Genomic DNA, 23,281 nt, shown 5'->3' on the forward strand with positions numbered 1-23,281 from the left:
GAAATTAATGAAAAATACTAAAACTAAAAGCATTTTTAAACTTTTAGAGGGTTATAAATAAATAAAAAACAATTAAAAAATACATCAATTTATAGAGTTTTGTTTGTTTTTTAAGGCCATTGATATGCCATTTGTCTAAAAAATATTAGGTTAAATGTCAGCATAAATGGTCCAGGAACTGCATAAAAACGACTTTCACAACCACAGCATTATATAAAAGCTTTCTAAATAGCTACTACATGACCACGTGGCAGATAATGTAGACTTAGAGTGCGACACATCTTACTCTGTTCGCTGTGTGTCAAATATGTCCAACTTAATCAGACGTATGTCGAATTTAAACCGAGCGAGCGCAGTCCCTCAACATCCCGCTTGAGGGCCCCGCAGTACCACAGACCGTCCTGCGGGAGGCGCTCGCCCGCGCGGAGCTCATGTTTCCACTCTGAATATTCGCTCTTTCACAGCACGTTGTCTGTGCGGCCTCGACTTCCTTTTCTGTGCAGATTTCATGGCGAGTGATAGCGGAGAAGAGTTGATTCACCTACCGTGACCACACTGACCCGTACATCAACCTCCAGAGACGCCTTTTTTCGGGTGAGTGGGGCGCGTTACTCTGTTTCTGGGTCATCTTTGACACATTACTCACATCGGACTCTCGATTGTGTGCGCTTAGAGACTGCGGTGTGTTATTATTATTACTGTGTACCTCTCATACTATGTGTATGTGTGAGTGTGTTTAATGTTTGGTAGCTCAGTTAGCAACCACAGTCAAAGCGCCTTTCTCAATGCGTATTTTACAGCAAGTAGAGCAACGCTGCTAACGACGAATGTAGTTCTAGTTCCTAATTTAAAACAAAAAATAAGTTCGTAAGACTTCCGTGAACTGTTTTGTCCACTGGTTTTGGGGTTAATTGTGTAGTCAGTTGCATTGTGTCTTGCTGCATGTGCTAATTAGCTAGCGCAACGCTAACTGAAGAACTTGCTGCGAGCGGGCGACGCGACAAAACTAGGACGCTTCCGTTGTGAATGACCGCAAACGCAGTTTTGTGCCGTTTAACGTGAGTATTTGAGCCTGCAACCGTTGGTCTAGCGCTCGCCGAGTGTCCGCGCGCGGAGTTCAGCGGTCCCGCGATCATTCCCGGCGGAGAGACTCGGCGATAGCGATATCCTCGCAGGATTCATCAATATTTCACTTCATATAGTTTTCCTGCGCTGGACTACACTACACAGACCTGTTTAGGGAGAGGTTTGAAGAAATTGTAACTTTGTGATTCTTTACTTGTCTCATACTTTAAATAAGCCGTCAAACAAACCCACTAATTAATACTGTTTGTAAAACACGTTTATTTACCTCATTCAATCACTTTATTTGAATGTTTAATTGTGCAGAATGTACCTTGAATGGTTTTAAAAACTTGTTTTAAACGGTCGTTTAGAGTATTTGAGGTGGTACAAGATCAATGCTTGTGAAATGGGCGTCATTTCTGTTGAAAACACACAAGGCTGTGTTATAAATGTCTGGGAGTTCTAATGTTTTTATATTATACTTACTAATTGTATCTTCATGTTCTGTTCTCTTTCATAAATAATGTTTTAATTTTCTCCTTCAGCTGCCATTATAAAGACTGTGACGTCAGCTGAGTGGTTGATCGGCTTTGACATCAAGTAGGTGGTTATTATTATTATTATTATTATTATTATTATCATTATTATTTTCAATCATCTCTATTTTTATGTGCGCAAACGAGCCTCACAGTGTAGCTTTTCACATACAGGTAGTTGTGTTTTACACCAGATGAAAATGTACAAGGTATTTTTACATGATTATTAGATCAGAGTAGGCATGACCTGGTATAAGATAACAGTATGATAACCTTGGATAAAAATAACAGTTTCACGGTATTGTGATTGTTGCTCTAAAATATATGAGCAATCCCAGTGTTATGGATGTGACATTTTGCAGTAAAAACTCAAAACATAAATTCACATAGAAAGTATATGTTAACATTATATTGAAACAACTGTTTATATTTTCCAAAACAACTAACCACTGAGTTATACGAGCAGAAAAGGATCAATCTGTAAACACTTTGTTTTAAAATCGGAAAATGAACAGGCGTTATGGATGTGACAAAAAAGTATACGAGTTTACAGTACACCATATACTTTGTAGAAATTCTGTGAATTAAATTGCACAACCCAAAAGAAATAATGCTAATCAAATGAAGAACTATTTTTTTTATTTAGTATTTTTGCGTTTGAAGAACAAGTATTGTTATGGATGTGACACTTCCGTTATGGATGTAACACATGTGAAATTGCCATTTGTGTGATTTTGGTAAATCAAATATAATTGTTTGTAAACACTGACAGAGACATTTGAGTATTTCCAAATTACTGTGAAATACTTGGTTAAATGTAGAAACTGTTTTTCTATTTTGGTTAACTTTTTTTTCACGGCAAGGTTGACATTTGCATGGAATTGCTCATATTCTTTTTAATTGTCTGGGTAAGAACAACTTTTTCCCCATTTGAACATAAAATATTTTATTTTAGGATGCATTTATATTATTTTGGAGCAGTAAACATGTCAGGCTAAAGAACTCAAATGAATCATCGACTTCTGCTGTCCATTAGTTTCAAAAACACAGATTTTATTACAATTTACAGGGTTCATACGGTCATGAAAAACCTGTAAAAGTCATGGAATTTTGACATGGCATTTTTTCAGGCCTGGAAAAATTTTGGAAAAACAGAAAACCCCACCAAGTTTTGGAAAAGTCATGGAAAACAAATATCTGTATTCTTGAGTATAGGTTAGTTGTCTTGACTTATCTGTCCTTGGCCAATCACATACTCTCACATTATTAGTGTGGTGTAAGCATTATCTAAATCAATTTTAAATAGATATAAATTGAAACTCAATAGATTGCTGCATGTTTTACGTTATGCTGTAATAAATTTGAGCATGCATTGTTTTTCTTTTACCACGTGTATGTAGACATTGCATAAAACATTAGGTCATAAAAATTTACTTGAAAGGCTTGGTAAAATCATGGAAAAGCCATGGAATTTTTGTAGTAAAAAATGTGTATGAACCCTGAATTTAAAACGGCATCTTGGATCTATTTTCTGCTGGAAATACTGTTGTTTAAAACTTAAAACATAAAAAAAATGGTGTATATAAATACCCTAGGAATGGTATAGCAGAAAATTTTGCCGCTTTTTTTTTTTTTTTTTTTAATCGTAACTTCCAAACTGCGATATACCTTGAAAACGGTTCTCGTCCCATGCCTAGGTCAGAGTTGGACATAATTCTTTTTCTCTTATTCTTAACATGTAAATTTAATCTTTGCAGCTGTTTTAAGTATTCGGGTGGTTTCTTGACTGAACGGTCTTGTCGCGTTGTGGACGTAGCTGGTCTTATCAAAGAACTGCCAGTCGATGGCTCTGATGGACAAACACAAAGTGAAGCGGCAGAGATTGGACCGCATCTGTGAAGGTGAGAAGATGCAACCTTATTAAACGGATAAAATGATAGACTTTCAACTGCACACATCTCCTAGGCCTTGTTTGTGCATGGTGTTAAGGTGTATTTTTATTAATCGTAAGTGCTAGTGAATACAGACTCGAATGGTGTGTGAAATATTTTTAGCTTGTCCTCTTTTGACCACACGGTGAATGTTTAAAAGGTCTCTAAAAACCACCTTCTCTTGAACTACTTACTTAGTTCTGAATCTGTTGTTAAAACAGGTTTTTAAACTTGGATGTCAGAAATTGTAAGCTTATTTTGAAAGCAGAAAAACATCTTAACAGTTCTGTTTTTTTTTTTTTTTTATGAACTCTCTCTTAAGGACTTTCTTAGCAAAGTGACATCAGGAAAACTTTTAGAATTTTTATTATGTATTTGTGCTAAATCTTATTTAATTTAAGTATTCATTTGTTTGTTGATATTTAATTTTTAATAATTTTTTTATTGTATATTTATTATTAAAATGAAAATAGCCTTTGCTTGCTGACATGGCATTAAAAAATAAAATGCATACATAAAAGTTCTGGGGTCTCGTTGATAATTTGGCATATAAATTGAACGTAGACTAAAAAATGATGTTAAATTAAATTCTTGTTTATTTCAATAGCACTTTTACAATGAAGATTGTGTCAAAGCAGCTTAACATAGAAGTTCTAGTAAATTGAAGCTGTCAGTTCAGTTTTCAGAGTTGAAGTTTAGTGTGGTTTATTTTCAGTGCTGAAAGTCCGAATACTGAAGAACAAATCCATCAATGTTTTAAGGATTATTGCTCGCGTGATTTAATGTGATATGCTAAATGTTTACTTGTAGTTTACGTCCATTCTCTTGTCATGTTTGTTCTTTATAGATCAAAACCTTTGTATGAAGAGTGGCACACGCAATTTTCTGACCCTTTTGTTTGTCACATTTCTAAATGAGACCCCTGATTATAACAAACACAAACTCTACAAGCATGTCAATAACATGTCATTTCTTATGTTTACATGGAATTTGCATAGACTTTAACCTTTGGAAAAACTAGATTGAAAGATCTAAGAAGCCCATTAGTACACCTGTCTGTAGACCCACATTTGAAGAAAAGGAAGGTGGTTGAAAGTGGTTTTAAAAATGATTCAACACACTAGGTGTAAGCATGAATGTTATTTGTAGTATATTTGACATAAACACATCATCATTACAGTTGTAATTAAGTGGGGCATTATTGCCAGCATGAAATGATATTTGCGTCTACTGTACAATGGGACAGTTCAAGCACAGAAATGATTTGCTAATTGATTTGATCGGGAATTGATTGGATCAGCGACCCCCAACCCGACACCTGCTGGTTAATTTTTAGATTAGTAATTATTTCATTGTGATGAAAGACTTGGTCATTGGTATGTTGTGCACTACTGAATCCTTCACTGTTTGATCAAGTAGTCTAAATGGACCCATGTTTACTTAAGTTTCACTTAAAGCAGTGATTTGTACACATTAATCAGATGCAAAGGCCTGAAGCATTTTGTTTTGAGTTGAACTTTCAGTCTTGGATTTGTTATTGTAATTGGGGAGATTTGTATTTTAATTTACACTTTTTTTAAATATTTTTTCTCAAATGTTTCTATTTAACGTGTTAGATATGAAACATGCAGTACAAATAGTTTTTTTCTTTTTTGACAACAAAGTAAACCTGTCGCACACATTATATAAAATTATATTTTTATATTTTACACATTATATAAAATTACATTATATATTTTTATATAAAAGGAAAGAAAAGGGGGAAAAGAAAATAATAAAAAATGTTAAGGAAAGGTTCTACTCTTCTAAAATAACTGAAGGGTCCATCTTTTTTATGTGGTCTAAAACAGGTTGTCAAGTGAGAAAAAACACATCAGGACAACTTTTTTTTTTTTCCATTTCATTTTTCCATTCATTTGAGCAATATTAAAGTTCTAGCTAAAAGCGTAGCAAAGGCGATCACATTTATCTTTTATTAAAACATGGTGTAATACAAAATATTGCCTCAGGTTCAATATAGGTGTTTAATGCATCAGAGAGAAATTAGCTACCAATAATGCTTTAATTTTGAACAAGACCAAAACGTATGAGATGGTGTGAGTATGAGTAGTGTAGCTGGCTCAGTATTACATCGGTCACAATGTTTGCAAATAATTTTGCATTATTTTATGGATCATTGCTGCTGAATGAACCTAACTCTTGTCCAACTTAATGAAATCAAAGCAAACCTTGTTCTCATTAGATTTAGAGAATATTCTCTCATCTGCTCTTTTAGAGGAGTGTAATAATCACATTAAAGGGAACAGGCTGTATATTAATGAATCAGCATGCTGTATATTGTAGCCCCTTTTATGTTTTTGGCTCCACATCAAAGAGGTCATGTAGATGTTATTGATTTCTAAATTTGCCAAGTCAAATTATAATGGATACTATTTTGTGGTCACTGTGTTGTGAAGCAGTTGCGCGATTGCCTTTTTGAAATGTGCAGTTAGGGCTGCTCGTTTATGAGAAATCATAATCATGATTATTTGGGTCAGTGTTGTAATAATAATTATTTAAAAAGCTTATGGTCCATATGACTTATACAAAATGTATATTTAATAAGGTTGCAATCACAGATATATATTTTGTTGTCATAAAACAGCAGAATTGGTAAATAATATCAAAGTATATAGCAAGTCCTCAGTTATAAAGCTACAAATGTCCTTTAGTCAAGAATAGTAAGTGATTTTGTCTTTGTCTTTTGTTATTTGATTGATAATGAGCACAATCTGCAGTAGGAATATAGCAACTTTAAGATCTGGTTTACTGTTACAATTTCTTTTTCATTCTCAACACTTTGCTTTCATTTATTACATAACAAATGAGATTGTGAATAATCACCAAGTGCCACATTTTGACACATTTTTGCATGCTTGATCATTTAGGTAGATATCTTGAGCAAAAAATACGGTATCTGCAGGGTCTTGAAGTCTTAAATATATCAAAAACTAAATTTTAGGCCTTTAAAAGTCTTAAATCCACTGAAATATTGTGTTGGAGGTCTTGAATCATTTTAAACGGGCCTTTTTCCATGTTCATGTAAAGCTATACCCAATTGGGCCAACACCTACCCAATCACAAATAATACATTTCAATAAGTTAAGAAACATTTATTTATTAACTCTTATTAAGATGGTTTATTTATCTTCCTTACAATTGCATTTGTTTTTAAGGTTTTAACTTGGTCAGTAAAAACATCTTTAGCAGTTAGCCTTGTTTAAGTCTAAAATTTATTTCATTATAGTCTTAAAATGGTCTTAAAAAGGTCTTAAGTTTGACTTGATAAAACCTGTAAAAATCCTGAAGTTGACTCTGAGGCTGAGCATACGCACAGAACAGTTCTTTTTATTGCAACATGAAAAAAATGAATACACTTTAATAACTCCAGCTTCCCATGCTGCAAACGTTATAGTGCAGGATTTTACTGATTTGCACGTATAATTAGGCTTTGTGGAGGAACAAATGCAGACTTCTGTAAATGTGGCATGATATGATGCAATTTTATCTTTCTTTTTTTTGTTGTTGTTGTTGGAGGCCAGAATCAAATTGAATATTGATGTATTGCACAGCTCTGTGTGCAGTATCTATTTGCCGTTAAATCACTATATACATGTCTATGAAATGAAGAGTGTATACAAATTCATATTTGTATGCATTTTCGATTGAATAACCAGACAAATTGAGAACCCTCTTCATACACTGCATGTGGTCATTTTTCAAGCTTTGGTCTCTGTTTGATTGCACAATTGCAGTTCACAGTGCATTTCTGGGCTGTATGTTTTATGTGTGCAGTTTATTATAAGGAATAAAGATGTCATAATTTTGAATGACTATGCCACTACTGCATTTCCTAGTATTAATACACAAGAAAACATTCTGCTGATGTTTGTTTTGGAGTATTGGAGATTTAATTTGTGCTCCTCACATTTTTCTAATAACTATTTTTGTCATGCTGCCATAGAGATGGTGCTTTATTTACAGATGATAATAGATTGTTAATCATTTACTGATACTAGTTTCTTGAATATTTTTTTACAATAATTCGATTTTGTCCAAAGGCAGTCATTCCAGAACAAAATCTGAAATGCTTTGCTGTTTGAGAAATGGTTCTCAATTTACAACCTCAGCTCATGTTGTGCCCTTTGCTTGACAGTATTAAATATACATTGCCACCTCTTGTGTTTTACTGCTTAATTGTGGCATTTTAAATGCTAATTCAGATAGGGAGAGTGTCTTACGCCTTTATGCAATTTACATAGTGATTGTAAGTGGCAGCTTGAGCCTGTGCTGTGAATCTCATCAGCAGTTGCCTCCGGTCAAACCTTTCTATTTAAGCAAAGCGAGTCATTTTCCCCCGCAGACAAAATACTATATATAATTTTGAAAGCCATCTGTTTTGGCAGAGCAATTTCGATTTGCAAAAACGGTAGCCATAAAAAGGAGAAAAAAAAAAAACGCAGATCATTTTCCTGATATTTAAACCCAGTATACTGCTACAGCTGCAGATGGCAGTGATATTTATCCAAGTGACAGGGAAAAAGAGAGCGTGGGGGCGGGTGGAGAGGATAACGGAGGCGTTTCTTTGGAAGAGCGGGGGTCATGTAGATGCGAGCAGAACAAGACTCTGTCTCTTTAAAAAACAACAACTGCCTAACTGCCTCTAGTGCTGCTTGTCAATGGCGTGGAGGCTTGTGCTGGTTGGCCGGCACTCAGAGCCCAGGCATCTGATTGGACCGCAGCTGTGGTGGACGGGGCCAGTGTGGATGACATGGGAGATGGGTGTCTGCCAGGCAAAAACAGCCTGACACTGATTGTAAAGGGTGGAGAGAGAGCGATAGAAGGAGAGGAGGGGAGAGAAGACAGGCGTGTGGATTTCATGATGCAAGGTTTGGTCTTACATGTACCTGTGTTTTGATGTTATATTTATGTATCCGTGTGTGTGTGTGTCGGCTGGAAGATGAAATGCAAGTAATTCACAATGGGTGTGGTGGCTGAAGTAGGCGTAATTTTCCTTTTGCTGCGTTTTGTGCGTGTCCTTGCAGCTTGAGCAAGAGTGTGTGTGTGTGTGTGTGTGTTGGCCAAGCAGGAGGCAGGGTGTGGTGCAGCTGTATTATCATCCACCCACCCTTCCCCCCCCTCTCCTTGAGACCGTGTGTGCGTGGAAGGACCATGTGGGGGGTGTAATGGCGAGGGAGGGAGAGCGAGAGAAGGTTTGGGAGGGGGGTGAAGTGGAGGAGAAATGAGCGCTGAATGAATGGCATTGTTTGCATGGCCATGCTTGTGTTGCGGCCCTCTCTCTTTCTCATGCAGTCTGGCGCGGGCTCAACGCACGGCATCTGTGCTCTCAGCGGCGTTCTCACCGTGACCCTACAGCAAGAAGTATTTGCATTGTTCCTTGCTAGAACGCTGGAGCACTGCTTGGCCATTTTAGTCTTCACCGCTGTGCCTGTTTTATATATCATGTTTATTCTGCCCCCAGAATGCTTTGTGCCGCAGTGTGTTTCCACAGAGCATTGATTTCTTTTTTTTTTCTTTTTTTTTTTTTTTGGAGGGAAAGAGCAAATATTTGTCTTCTAAGGCCTCGTTATTGCACGCTCCTTAATCATTAGCTGTGCACAGGAGTGTATTAGCTTGAGTGTAAATGTTAGCAAGCATCTCTGAGGCGGCTTTCCCCACCCCCATTAATATGGCAGCAAATTGGTCTCAATTATAATTCATGCAATAGATGTAATGCACGCATGCTTCGCCAGATTCACAAGCATGAACCTTACAAGTGCTCAGAACGAAGACCCTCGAATCAGCTCTGCACATTTGAATGTTTTATGTACACGCTTATCTAATTTTACTTAACGTCGTTGATGTGTGAATCACCCTTTGTGTGTATATGAAATATTTATTTGGAGAGACTTATTGTCTTATTGAATTATGAAGTTCTCTAATGTTTTCCTTATTAGTCTTGATATGAAATTCAACATAACTTTCTGATGTGACTATAAATACATAGAATTTGACCAGACACATTTGGTATCATACATTTGAATGTCATATAGGTTTAGCTTTTTTTGTTGCTGAGATCAGATCATTTAGCTTCCTTGCATTTCAGCTGCTAGTGCATCAACACCTGTCTGTGCTGCAGAGGGGGTGTTGGGTTATAAAATCGTAGAATGTAACATGGCTGTTCAGATGGCCATCAGATGTGCTTTACACAAGTATCATTATTTGGTAATGGGCATATAAGACTCTGACTTTGATAACCTTGGATAGCAATATCATGGTTTTACGGTATTGTAAATACTGCTCTAAAATATATTATTTTTAATTGTCTAAGTAAAAAACAAAACTTATTTCCCTTTTGAGCACAAAATATTTTATTTTAAGAAAGATTTAAAATATTTTGGAGCAGTAATCATGTCAGGCTAAATAATTCAAATCAAACCGTTTCAAAAACACTGATTTCTTTACAATTTATAAGAGCGTCTTTGGATATCTTTTCTGCTGGAGATACTATTTTCTTAAAACACTTAAAACAAAACGTAAAAAACCTTACACATACCGACGGAACGGTATAGCAGAATATTTTGGCTGTTTAAAACCTTGACTTTCAAAGTGCGGTTTACCTTGAAAACTGTTATCGTCCCATGCCTATTTGGTAATTAGTTTTAGGCTTTTGTTTGTTCTTAGATGAACAGTTCTGCACATTTTTCATCAATGCTATTCTTAGACAAGTGTGATGATGAGATCATTATATGGCAGGCAAAATTCACACTGCTGGCTTGTGCTTTGCATCTCTTGAGCTGAATCTTTTAGTTCTACTTAAATGAACTGATTTGGTGGTTGTGATTAATTTCAGGTGTTTTTGATATGTAATGGTTATTAATCGTGGTGCGTCCTTGATGCATGACGGAAGTCTGATGATACAATCAATTGCGTTCTCGTCTTGCATCCTCTCGTGTCTCATCCCAGGAGTCCTGTTGTGTTGTACATTTCGGAAATTCGTCCCAAGCTGGATTTTGTTTATTTTTTTGCATTTATAAAGAAATGTCTTTCCTGTTCTTTTTTTTTTTTTTCTTCTGTGTACGGCTGTAACTGACAGACGTTCCTCATTGTCTGATATATCATCTTTTTAACCCACTGATTTGAAAAAAATGTGCAGCTCTGGTATAAAAATGCCAGCGCTTTTTTTTTTTTTTTTCTCCCCCTCAGTCAATTGTGACTGTGTACTAAGACTCTTTCATACAGTCAGCATTCATAGTTTCTAAATTGCTTTGTGAAAAGACAAGATTGTCTCTGTCATGTGCCTTATATGGTCAATTTAGCATTTTAAGCAGGTTTATTAATTATTGGAAAGCTTTTAAGACTACACAATATTTTTGCTGCTTGTTGAGATTAATATTTAAGCTGAATTGACTGTTTTTTTTTTTTTTTGACAGACAGCTTGTTAAACGGATGTTAAATCTATTATAATTTGTAAAAACAATTAAGCTAACTTTGTGTTGGGACAACGTAAAGGAATTTTTGCAGTGTACATTATGCATACTTGTGCCCGGCATTATTTTATGTAACCTGCATCTAATTTTTATTTTTTTTTATATATATATAAGAAGTTATATTTCTTATAATGGACAAATATTACTTGTGTATGCTTAATCATTTGTGATGGGCTTTTTCCAGGCATCTTCTATTGTACAAGTACTAAAATGGACAGCTTGACACCCGATTAAACATGTTTCTTAAGGACAAGACACATGTGCGTTATTCTGAATTTCCTGGATCTCTACATAGGGCTGTGCTAAATAAATTTCAGTGTGATGGAATATAATGCAACAGAACAATGCAGAACTCCAAATGTTCATGTTACCTTTTAGAAAACCACTTTCAAAGGTATAAAGTTGAAAGTGATTTTCGTCATGTTTTTTCAAAGTAGTGTTTAAAAAAATCATTTGTGTAAATAAAGTGTAATAAATTTTGTTTCACAAATAAGTTTAACGTGTATTTGTACATGCTTTGGAAGTCAATGGTCACACTCTTTTGCTCCCAATATTTTTAATAATATTAATTAGGGCTGGGTGATAAGTATCATATCCTGATAACAATATATAATACTATTATATTAGGCTGTACGATATTAACGTTCTTTTAACCTTGAATTGTTTATTATTTATTATAATCTATTATTATTATTATTATTATTATTATTATTATTATTATTATAAATGGCAATATAATGTCACCAGATGACTTGAATACCTTTATTTGCAAAGTCATTACATGGGATGATTTTGTAAGGGAGTAAAATAAATATATTTTAATGTAATTTATTATATACATAAAGTACAGTCATAAACACAATAGGGCAAATATTGAAGTTAAATAAACCGTGCTTTCTGGAGAGAGCAACAGTATTCAGGTACAGAAATGGAATAATCAAATGTAAAAAAAAATCACTGTATAGTCTTCACCAAACCAATAATTTAATCAAATTAATATATTTTTTTAATCTTTATGCACTACTGAAATGCTTTAAACTCTCTTTGAATGCTCACACAGTCAGTCACAGGCCCTAAAACACATGCAGATGGTTAACATTCTCTATAACGATTCAATTCTGCAGTGTCTCCACAAATCTTGTGTGTTTTTGACCTGTGTTTTCTGGTCGTCTATAATCCTAACTCGATATTGCATGTCTTGCGATGTGACTTGCAGACGCACGCATTGCATTATCGATGTTCAAACGATATATTGTGCAAACCTACTACCAATTTTATGTAAATTATTAGATAATAAATATATTGACCACATTACTCAGATTTACTCGTGTGATCCTATTTCTCATTTTAATTTTAATTACAGGGCAATTATTAGATTAATGTAGAAATACAAAAAATAAATATTAATACAGTGTAAATCACCTGTAATCAACAAATCCGGCAAAAATATTGCTTAATAAAATGCATAATATAAACATTTAATTTTCAAGATTGGCTTTTACTTTCAACTTTTACACAATGCTGTTATTCATATTTCTGTTTACATCCCTTTAATGGCGTGCAATATTGCTCTCGTTAAATTTCTTAAAATTCTGTAAATGTATTTTTTTACTGAATAAATGCTAGAGACTTAATTTTGTCCATACGATTTGAATATTGTCATATTGAATAGTATTATTATTTATGATCATAAAAGAAGCTTGGGAATTACATTATAGTGAATAAATGTGGATTTTCAGGTGTCATTAAACGTGTATGGCTCCTTGCGGGCTTTATCATCGAACTGCTGAATAAAATGGCTTGTTTACTCTACTAATAAGTTCATATTTGCTGTATTAGACCAGAAGTAGGTACTTTTGAAGGATGGAGACAAAGATAATGTAGCTTCCAGTCTGCTGAATGTAGGTCATTATGAGTCATGTGAAGACTCCCTGCCCCCTTTCCTCATCTTTTTCCCTCTCTCAATCCCTCCATCCCCTGCTCACACTTTCGTTTGTCAGGTTGGGGGGGTGGGGATGGACCCTGAGGTTGTTAGGGGCTGTTGTCTTGCCTCATAATGGCAACAATCATAAAATGCATTCCAGGAATTTGTCAGGCCATTAACATTGAAAATATAAGGTATTTTCTTGGAGGAGGGGGGAGGGTGTAATAGTTCTGTGTCATTTAATATAGATATTTGTTGATTCAAGTCATCGATAGCATCTGTTTTGTAAAGAAATTGATAGTCTTGAAATACTGGGGAATATTTGGTTTTGTGTCTTATTATGCTTTAGGCTTTTTACAGAAATGTGTTTAATGCTGCTTAACTATTGGCTAAGTGCTAATGAAAGAGAATTAGAAGGCCTTTAGAATCGGTGAACCGATCATGTGTTTATACCTCATCTGATTTAATGATGCTTGTGGTAAATGTCATCTTGGTTGGAGATGCTATGGTTGTTTAAAGAATAGTTCACCCTAGAAAATGGAATTTGTCATTTACTCTCACTTGTTCCAAACATGTTTGAGTTTTTCTTTTGTTGATTGCAAAACAGGATATTTTAAAGAGAGCTGGAAACCTGTAACCATTGACTGCCATAGTAGGAACAACAAATAGCTTCCAGCTTTCTTCAAAATATCTGCTTTTGCGTTCAACAGTAGAAAAACTCAGTTTATAACCAATTGAGGATGAACAAATAAAATTTGGGGGTGAACTATCCCTTTAACATTGCTAGTGTACAAAGCTTCTGGTTTACTGCTGTGATTTTAAGTAAATGTTTGCTTGTAGGTATATGCAAACGGGTTAATTTTGTGTTTTGGGATGTCACTAGAACTGTAGTTAATTGATAAGCTGTTTGAGTTTCCGGTAAATTAAAGAAATCTTGCTTTTGGTGTCCTGCAGGCATTCGACCACCCATCCTCAATGGCCCCATGCACCCTCGTCCTCTGGTGGCACTGCTGGATGGACGGGACTGTACAGTGGAGATGCCCATCCTGAAGGACGTGGCCACTGTGGCCTTCTGCGATGCCCAGTCCACCCAAGAGATCCACGAGAAGGTATCGTCATAGGGATTTTTCCATGTTCATTACAGTCAATACAGTGAGTTTCATGAGACTTTTGTGCTGTAGGTCCTAAATGAGGCTGTTGCTGCTCTGCTCTACCACACCATTACACTCTCACGAGACGATCTGGACAAATTCAAAGGCCTCAGGGTCATTGTGAGGATCGGTAGTGGGTTTGACAACGTTGATATTAAAGCTGCAGCAGAGCTTGGTGAGTTTTGTTCCTGCATTGTGAAGGATCTTGTTGGATTGAATGCGTTTTAGTCCAACTGGATCTGTGTCTTCAACAGGTATAGCAGTGTGTAATGTGCCAGCTGCATCTGTGGAGGAGACGGCAGACACTGCCATGTGTCTAATTCTGAATCTGTACCGCCGCGTCACTTGGATGCATCAGGCACTGCGTGAGGGCACCCGAGCCTCCAGCGTAGAGCAGATCCGGGAGGTAGCCGGAGGCGCAGCGCGTATTCGAGGAGAAACGCTGGGCATCATTGGACTGGGTGAGTCCTGATGTGATTTAATCAGAGGGCAACATGAATCAGTGCTGGAAGGAGAATTAGACCAGTTAAGTAGACAGCTGACAGCCCTTTTACACTCTGCAAATGTAAAATTACTGGAGTATAAGTTTATTAACTTGGTATAAAATTGTATCCAGAATATTTCACTATATAAAGGAGATTTAAGACGCATAATTTTTCTTTTCTTTCTATCCTGATTCATTGAGTTTTTGTCGTTTTAACACTAAATTGTTTAACTTATTCCATGTTATCTGTTTATGCCTTCAGGTTAGTTTGAATTAATTGAGGTTAATCCGTTTAAAATGCCAGTTTTTCTAGTTTTACTTCATAGTCCGCCAGAAATCTGTTTTACCACTTCAAAGTCACCAAAATGTTACAGTTTTATTTCTTTCATATTTCTGGAGTTTTTACTAAGCGTTTGTTCATATATTGGTTACCAAATGTGACGTTGTTTTTAAAAACATGGTAAAATAAAAAGTATAACTCTGCTGTTAATAGCCTGTAAAATGTAAGTACAAGAAAAACTGGTCATTGTGACCTGGCAAACATTTTTACTGGAATATTTACATGTATGTTTTTAATGCAAGCTATTGCAATGCTTCTAAGCCCATAGCATGTATGTATTTTTTTTTTTTATTTCAATAATTTTTTATTAATCAACTACATGTAGTCATTTACCAGACACTCATATCCAAAGCAACTTACAAATGAGTGGGTATTAAGGGATTGAAGAAGCAATATACACACCGGAACTGATAACTGCTTGGAGAAATAAGAGTTAGAGTAAGAAGAGAAGTGATCTTTTTTCCCCAAACTGAGGAAGTATAATTTTAAATTTTATAAATTCTTTCCTCTATTTATTAGTGAGTCTTATTTAGATTTTTTCCTTGAAATTTCTGGGTTTTGTGAGTAGTAATGTGATTTTAAAAACCTGATCTGATGCCATTTGTTTTCTAAATGCTGATTTTAGGACGTGTGGGGCAGGCAGTGGCTCTGAGGGCAAAAGCCTTTGGTTTTGGAGTGATTTTCTATGACCCGTACCTGCCTGATGGAGTGGAGCGATCACTAGGGCTCCAGCGCATGGCGACACTACAGGACCTGCTCATGCACTCGGACTGTGTCTCGCTACACTGCAGCCTAAACGAACACAACCACCACCTTATCAATGACTTCACCATCAAACAGGTAAGAATGAAGACATATGAGTTTGAGTCATGTGCTTTATATGAGAGCTGAATAGATCTTGAAAATTGAGCATTGGATTATGGATTGTTTGGATTCCAGAATGGACTTGAATTCCTAGTTATGAGCACAATCTGCCTCAATTTTTCATACGGAGTTCCCAAAATAAATTGCTAGAGGTCAAGTATTGTTTTATTTAAACAAAAGTACTTGAGTGTTGTTGTTGTTGTTGTTGTTTTTAAAATATTCAATTACTGTGGATGCTGCTGTTCGGTGAACACATTTGAATGTAAAATAATGTGCTGTGAAAAAAGGTGGAAGTATTCTAGAAACATGTTTAAATGATCACATGAACAGTTGAATGATTTAAAGCACTTGCACTTGGTTTTTAGTTTCTAATTCACAGTGGAGATCTGGTGAATTGACAATAAGGGGCTTGTCAAACTACTACTTGTTAAATTAGTGATTTGCATTCTGAGTGCATTGCGCCACCTGCTGGGCAGTTATGCAATTTGTTTAATGCTCTAAATGAGTAGTGATGCTAAATAGATCAAGCAGAACAGTGTTTTTGTTAAATATGGCTGTACATTTATTTTTTCCCATATTTGATGCATCTCTTTGTGTTTATTATTATGGCATAAATTTTATAGAATCACATTCAGTAATGAAGTTTGCGCTGTGCGCTTGCACTTTGTAAATTTTTTTTTGGTGTGCTAATCTAGTTAATCATATTATTCAGAAGGTCATGATTTGCACTCCATTAAACAATTACTTTGTATAGCTTTTCTTTTACATTCTTAGGGGATCTAAACACAGGCGTTTCGGTACAGTGGGTCACGCACTGAGAAATGCATTGTAAGGAAACGTCTGTGTTTTGTATCCCCTAAGAATGTAAAATAAAGTACAAAGTAATTATTTAATGAGTGCAAATCATGACTTTCTGAAAAAAAAATGTTATAGAAAAAACGTTTGAATGCAGATGTAGAACTGTGTGCAAGATAAAAAATGTATAATTTAAATAAATTACATTACGCATTATTGTAGAGATTTCATTTCTAAAAGGACGTGCATGTGCCTGTTATACCTCGTTTTTCGCAATGGAAGGTGCTCTGGAGCTATGTTTAGAAAAAAAGCTTCTTTGGTTTGCCTTGTTGTTGTTTTTTGTTTTTTTTTTAATCACAATTAACAACACTAGTGCATTTTTGTGCACATCTTTGAATTGAGATTTGGCATAATTTTAATATAAATCATTGCTTTCGTATAGATGCGTCAAGGCGCCTTCCTTGTGAACACTGCGCGTGGTGGTCTTGTGGATGAGAAAGCTCTGGCTCAGGCTCTGAAAGAGGGCAGAATACGAGGAGCAGCACTGGACGTCCACGAGACAGAGCCCTTCAGGTGAGGGGAAGCACATCGTCTAACTTTCACATTTCTGACATTTATTTTACTGACACAGTATTGGTCTCAGGACTTCTTACTATAAAAAATGTTGGGTTTCACACAATTCCTTCATGTTGTCAACACAAATCGATTAAGGTAACTTAATGGTTTTTTACTAATTTAGGTGGTTTGAACATAAAACGATTAAGTTGCCAAAAAAAGAGGAGAATAGCGTTGGTTCAACTAATTTTAAACAAGCAGTGAAAGTCATTTTAAGAATGTGCTACAAAATTTAAATTGAACAGCAGGTCTTTGAGAGGCCCCATGTTGGATGTTGTTTTTATTTTTGTTGTGACAATCTAAGTTTTCCTCCTTCAACAGTTTCTCTCAGGGCCCACTGAAGGATGCCCCTAATCTTATCTGTACCCCACACACATCCTGGTACAGTGAACAGGCCTCTATTGAGGCCCGAGAGGAGGCGGCGCGGGAGGTGCGCAGAGCCATCACAGGTCAGACAACCCCAGGTGTTCACTATCTGCTTCTGCCTGTTCCCAGGGTCTGCTCAGGAAAGGAATACACACTTGTTTACTCATTCACTGTTCATTTCTCACAGAAATCTATAATATTTAAATAATCATTATCTGCCAGTACATAACAGCAGGCTTCGAGTGAGTTAAATGACTTGTGACAAAGTCAAAAAATGTAGGAATATGGTTTTAAAGTGCAATTTTACTATTATTGTCTCGATTTGAGTCTATACACATGACAGAGTAGTTGACATGCAAAAGAACAATGGTGGACTACTGGATTGGATGTGCACATGCACTTGGTGTTTCTTTTGCAAAGTAACATCACCAACTACTGATAAGGCGTTAATAAAGAGGGTTGATTTATTTATGTATCTTTTACCATCTGTTTGTCGTCTTTGCTGTCCACAATTTAAAAGTTATATGTAGTCCGTAATTGTGTAAAGTAAATAAGCCTAAGACCTGTAGTGAGGCCAGAGTTTTTGCTTTTTATTTATAAGAATATTATTGTGGTCCAGCTTTTCTTGAACTTTCAAACCGCATGTTTAAACACTTATTGATGGCTTTAAATAAGAACTTGGTAGAAAGCAAAAAAAGTAACCATTTTGCTACATTTTGTATTGGCAGTTTGGCATATATTTTGCATGATTTTTAATATTAAGTTATATTAAAAACTTGCTGTAGATTCTTAATGTGAAATTCATGCAAATATATGGTTAAACTGCCAAAGTTCTCAGTGTGGCTGCTGTCGTCTTCTGAATTATTTTTTTGTCCATAAGTTTCAGAGCTTACTGATACTTCATGTGTGTGATATTATAACAGGTGGTCGCACCAGGATATAAAAACACTTTTCTTATAACTTGTTAAAGAGCATATGGAAACAATATAGCACCACTGATATAAATAAATTGGCAAGAATCTGTCAGTTTTCTAAATGCTATTCCAGAATCCATGACTATATATTAATTTTGATAATCCACACACAAGTCTTTCTTTATACACATGTTAGAAAAGGGGCAATTTAGCATATTTTAATGATTGAACCTTCATGTCTTTGGCTGTTGGGGGAAACTGGAATAGCCAGAGTGAGGTGACACAGGGAGAACATGCAAACTCCACACAGAAAGTCTTCCTGTTTCATATAGAAAGTAGTTGTTTATTTTCGTAACAAAGAAACATTTTTTGTTATACCATGGTATATTGTTTCCATATGCTCCAACAATGTATTAAAATAGTTGTTCTTGCTGAGATAAATTAGTTTTCTTTAATATCCCAGTGTTTTTGGCTTGACCTCCTTGAGAAGTCATTTCCGAAATCTATACACTCTGAAATTTACGGAGCTTAAAATTCTTCCACTGTAGTTCATCTAACAGCATAAATAGCCCACAATTCCCTAACTGTTTCTTTGGTTAATGCATAAATGATTGATTAACCACAGCCTGTGTTTTCTGATAGGAGGTCTTCACCTTTAACCCCATGCTCTCTTGTGCAGGTCGTATCCCAGACAGTCTGAAGAACTGTGTGAATAAGGAGTATTTGATGGCAGCCTCTCAGTGGCCATCTATGGAGGCCACCACTGTGCACTCTGAACTTAATGGAGCTGCAGCCTATAGGTGACTATACCTGCACCTGACTGCCTTTAGTCTGTCTGCAGTTTGGCTGTGTGTTTCTAAGCACGACTCCCTTTGTTGTAGGTTCCCTGCAGGGCTGATTGGCGTAGCAGCGGGTGGGCTGCCCGGAGCCGGGGCAGGAGTGGAGGGCATTGTGGCTGGATCTCTACCCCTGGCCCACGCCATCGCCCCGGTCTCACACCCACCTCATACCCCTTCCCCCGGGCAACCCTCCAAGGCCGAGGCAGACAGAGACATCCCTTCCGACCAATAGCATCCCAGCACATTCCATCTTCGCCCTGATCGGTGCCCTTTCAGTGGGACTTACACCCCTGCTTTTGATGTGACCTCGGGTCACCCCAGTCCAACAGAACACGTGTACAACCCAGGAGTGACACCCTCTACCCCAAACGTACCCTCATTTCCACTCGCTGTATTCTCTGTTGTTCACTTTGGCAGAAAGCAATAACTTCTCTCAAGGATTCAATAATTGGGTTGATACACACTTATTTCTAAACTTCGAAATCCCAGTTCCTTTGCTTTGTATCTACTCTGGACTAGTTGGAGTTTGTTTTCCGAGTAGTGTTTCTTACATTTCTGTTCTATTCTTATCTGTTTTAACAGCGTGGAAATAAACGCATGGACCTTGTTTTCTTTCCTTCATCCCCTGCCCATCCTCCACTTAGCATACATTTGTAAAACCTTCTTAACTCGTCCCATCTCAGCAACGTTTGATCGTCAAAACAGAGTTACAGCTGGCTCACACCGTTAAATTCAACAGCCATCAGTGTTTGTTTCCCAGCTGGTGTTCAATAACGGAGATCAAGGCTAATGGTGATGGCCTGTAGCTGAGAGTAACTCGGCCCACGGGAAGAGCTCAGATGTTTCACGTTCCTCTCACTCTCTCTTCATGTGGAAGGCATCTTCTAGAAATGCCCATCCTTTTTGTCTCTTAACAGAAAACAAGAGATTGACCTCCAGAGCTGTTGGGGATTTCATCGTGTGCTCCACTTTAGGGTTTACAGCGTTTGCATAACCGTGTCATTGAAATCCCATTGTGTCCCTCTTTGAGAACAGCTTGATAACGATGGGAGTCAACTTCATACAGTTTCAAACAAAGCCATATTCGTTTGACAAAGTGTATAGCATAAGATATATCTGTGAGATTTGAGACACCTTAAAACTTCCCACAAAACAAAAACTGGAGATGCTCTTATCACAACATTGACCTCCGCTTGACTCGTACTGAGATCCACCATAGCTAAGCTGAAAATATTGGCACCTTTTTTTATTCTTAGCCATTTGAAGAATATTTGCCTTGTTTTCCATATCTTCTCTCTGTCCTGGATTATATCTTGCTGTACTTCCTCCTTGTGCCTCCTTTTTCCGATTAGGCCTTCTCTTTGTGACGCAGCGAGGCATGTCCACCCTTCATATCTCCGCTCGTGTCTTCAGCTCTCATGAAATCACTGTGTAGCGCATCCGCCCGGCCCTTCCTACTTCCAACAAGGCACTTAAACTCTGAACACGATTTCTTAAACTCACAAACACATTTTCGTACAAACCTGATATAAACCGTTTCATCCACCTTCCCTGGGAGGTTTAAGTGAGCTATGGAGGCGGTAGTACCGTTGATGACCAGCAGGTGTCGATAACTTGCTTTTTTTCCCCCCTCAGGTTCACAGATAATTAATCCTCGCTCAGCTGATGCTTGCACAGTGAAAGTTTAGCAGACCTGTCGTGGGCTCTTCCATCCGTCGCTCATTGTCACTCTTCCAGAAAACTCAGGATGGGCCGCACCGAATTAAAAGCTGCTCATACTCTGAGCTTGACGTTTGCATGGGCATCGATAATATCAGCCCTCTCCACGTATTCACCATTTAGAGCACAGAAGATAAGGTGGAAAGAATGTAAAAGCTAGGTCACTGAAACGCTGGTTGCTTTCCAAAGAAGGTAGGAGAGTGTCTCGATTAGCGTTCTGTCTGAAGAGAAAGGCCTTTCTAGTACCTCAGTAACAGATATTGAATGTAAGCTCAAATCTTTCTCGCTTTGTACAGCTTTTTTTTTTTTTTTAAGCTCATGAGAGGGTGTGTATGCGTCTGCATGTATGCGAAAGTGTGTGACTGCTTATCCAGAACATCAGTTTTTCATTCACAGATGTCGAAATAAAGCTTTGTTTCCTTTTCTCCATGCATAGGATGTCTATATTGGTTCGTTAGATGTAGTTTGAATCTCAGGCTTTAGCTCTAGATAGTTCTCGATCTGTGATTTTTGTATTTTTCTGTATAAAGGAGCACAGTTTCATGTCTCGGTCAAGATGTATGCTAATATATGAAACAAAAGGGGGTCTGAAGCTGTTTGGAAATGAGTGCGAATGGGGATTCTTTGCGGTGTACGAACAGCCCGTTTTAGATAGTCGTAAGTGTCCCCAGATGGTCATCGCCCTCAATCGTCAATCCTAATGGATTAATGCATGGTTTTCAGGCCCTGCCCCCCTCGCTTTCCCATTGGCCACACTTTGACGTTGAGTTTTGAGTGACGTGCAGCTTTTCCTAGACTGAATTGACACCCTTTATTCGTAACACTTTATAGCTGCTCTGTAAAAATGTCCCCGTACTACAGCATTTTTGAATTTCTTCTAGCATTATCGTGGTGTTTCTTTGCAGTCATCAAGCTTTGATATGAGATGTGCACTGTGTGTTACAACCAAGAAATGAGACCCTTTTTGATCTAGTTTGTGTCATTCAGTGTTCGACATGTTGTATTGAAACATTTCAAGATGAGTCTCGTTCCATTTTTTTACCCTCGGCGTCCCGTGGTCTCCTCGCTGCCTTAATGTCATAGGCTTGGTGATTCTCGTTCTTACCCCAGCAAACACACATGTAAGAGAGAGGAAGCTGTTTTCTTTAGCCGTAAGTTGCTCTGATGCTTATTTTTGCAGAACACAAATGGCTTTCACTTTGAGGTGTGAAATGCTCGGGCGCTATGAAAGACGCTTTCAGGAGCTCCCCGTGTGGTAGTCCATGAAGGGAGGCTGGAGAGGACAGATATAGACTTGGAGCAGTCAGTTTCTCTCTCTCAGGGTTCAGATACACAACATATCCTACAGCCGCCAGCTCCACACACACTTCCTCCATCTGAACGAAGATCACGGTGTAGATCTCCAGAGCTCTCTTACACAGTCCATCTTTCAACAGTGAGTGTCTTTCTCTGTGATACTTTTCCTTACTATCTCTCTCTCTCTCTTCTGCTCCTTTTTTTTTTTTTTTTGCATATTTGTCGCACTGACACCTAACAACACAAGAATGAATGTTTTAATAGAACTGCGTGTAATGTTGAAGTTGGGAAATGTATTTTTACAACATGTGAACTTTTTATTCCTTTCTCTTACCTTTTTGTTGTGAATTGATTTCCCCCCCCCCCCCCCCCCTCCATCACCAGACTGCAAAAAAAAAAGTAAAAAATGACAAAAAAAAATCCTGTAACTAGGCTCTTAAGCTTTACTTTTGTTTTTGTTTACTTTTTTATTAGAAAACAATCATGTTTGTGATGGTAACCTCTGATGGTAAATTCCACAAGGTATTTTAATAAAATCCTAAAGATTAAACCATTGGTCGCTCGCTCTTTCCCGACATCAATTGAGAAGCTGAACTCTAAGGTCAAAGTATAACTGTATTTGAGATGTTTTGCTTAGACTTACCAATTTAATACTGTTATGCAGGACAAACTCAAGTCACATTTAAGAGTTACACATTATGAAGTATCTTTTTATTTTTATGGTTTCCTTAAAATATTGGCAATTGTCTTGAGCCCCGGATCTGCAGCATATTAAAGATTTCTGTAGGATCGTCTGACACTACTCTCAAACTAAAACTAAACTATTTTAGTTTTGCCATCAGTGTTAAAATTTGTTATGGAGCAACTTTTAAATGTAATATTTCATATATAATCTGTTTTTAATATAATTTTG

At 36.9% G+C, this 23,281-nt stretch overlaps 1 protein-coding gene across 1 annotated transcript; it reads left to right on the forward strand.

The window, feature by feature from the left end:
• Positions 1 to 476: 476 nt before the first annotated feature.
• LOC130240341 (C-terminal binding protein 1) lies at positions 477 to 22,918 on the forward strand. Its single transcript, XM_056471815.1, has 11 exons — positions 477 to 594; positions 1,611 to 1,665; positions 3,359 to 3,502; positions 13,940 to 14,094; positions 14,167 to 14,311; positions 14,391 to 14,597; positions 15,586 to 15,800; positions 17,062 to 17,192; positions 17,556 to 17,683; positions 19,194 to 19,314; positions 19,396 to 22,918. Exons 3-11 carry the CDS (start codon positions 3,445 to 3,447, stop codon positions 19,583 to 19,585), a joined length of 1,350 nt encoding a protein of 449 aa, XP_056327790.1. The 5' UTR covers positions 477 to 594; positions 1,611 to 1,665; positions 3,359 to 3,444; the 3' UTR covers positions 19,586 to 22,918.
• Positions 22,919 to 23,281: the final 363 nt, after the last annotated feature.

Source organism: Danio aesculapii, chromosome 14 (genome assembly GCF_903798145.1).
Source record: "Danio aesculapii chromosome 14, fDanAes4.1, whole genome shotgun sequence".
Classification (NCBI taxonomy): Eukaryota; Metazoa; Chordata; class Actinopteri; order Cypriniformes; family Danionidae; genus Danio; species Danio aesculapii.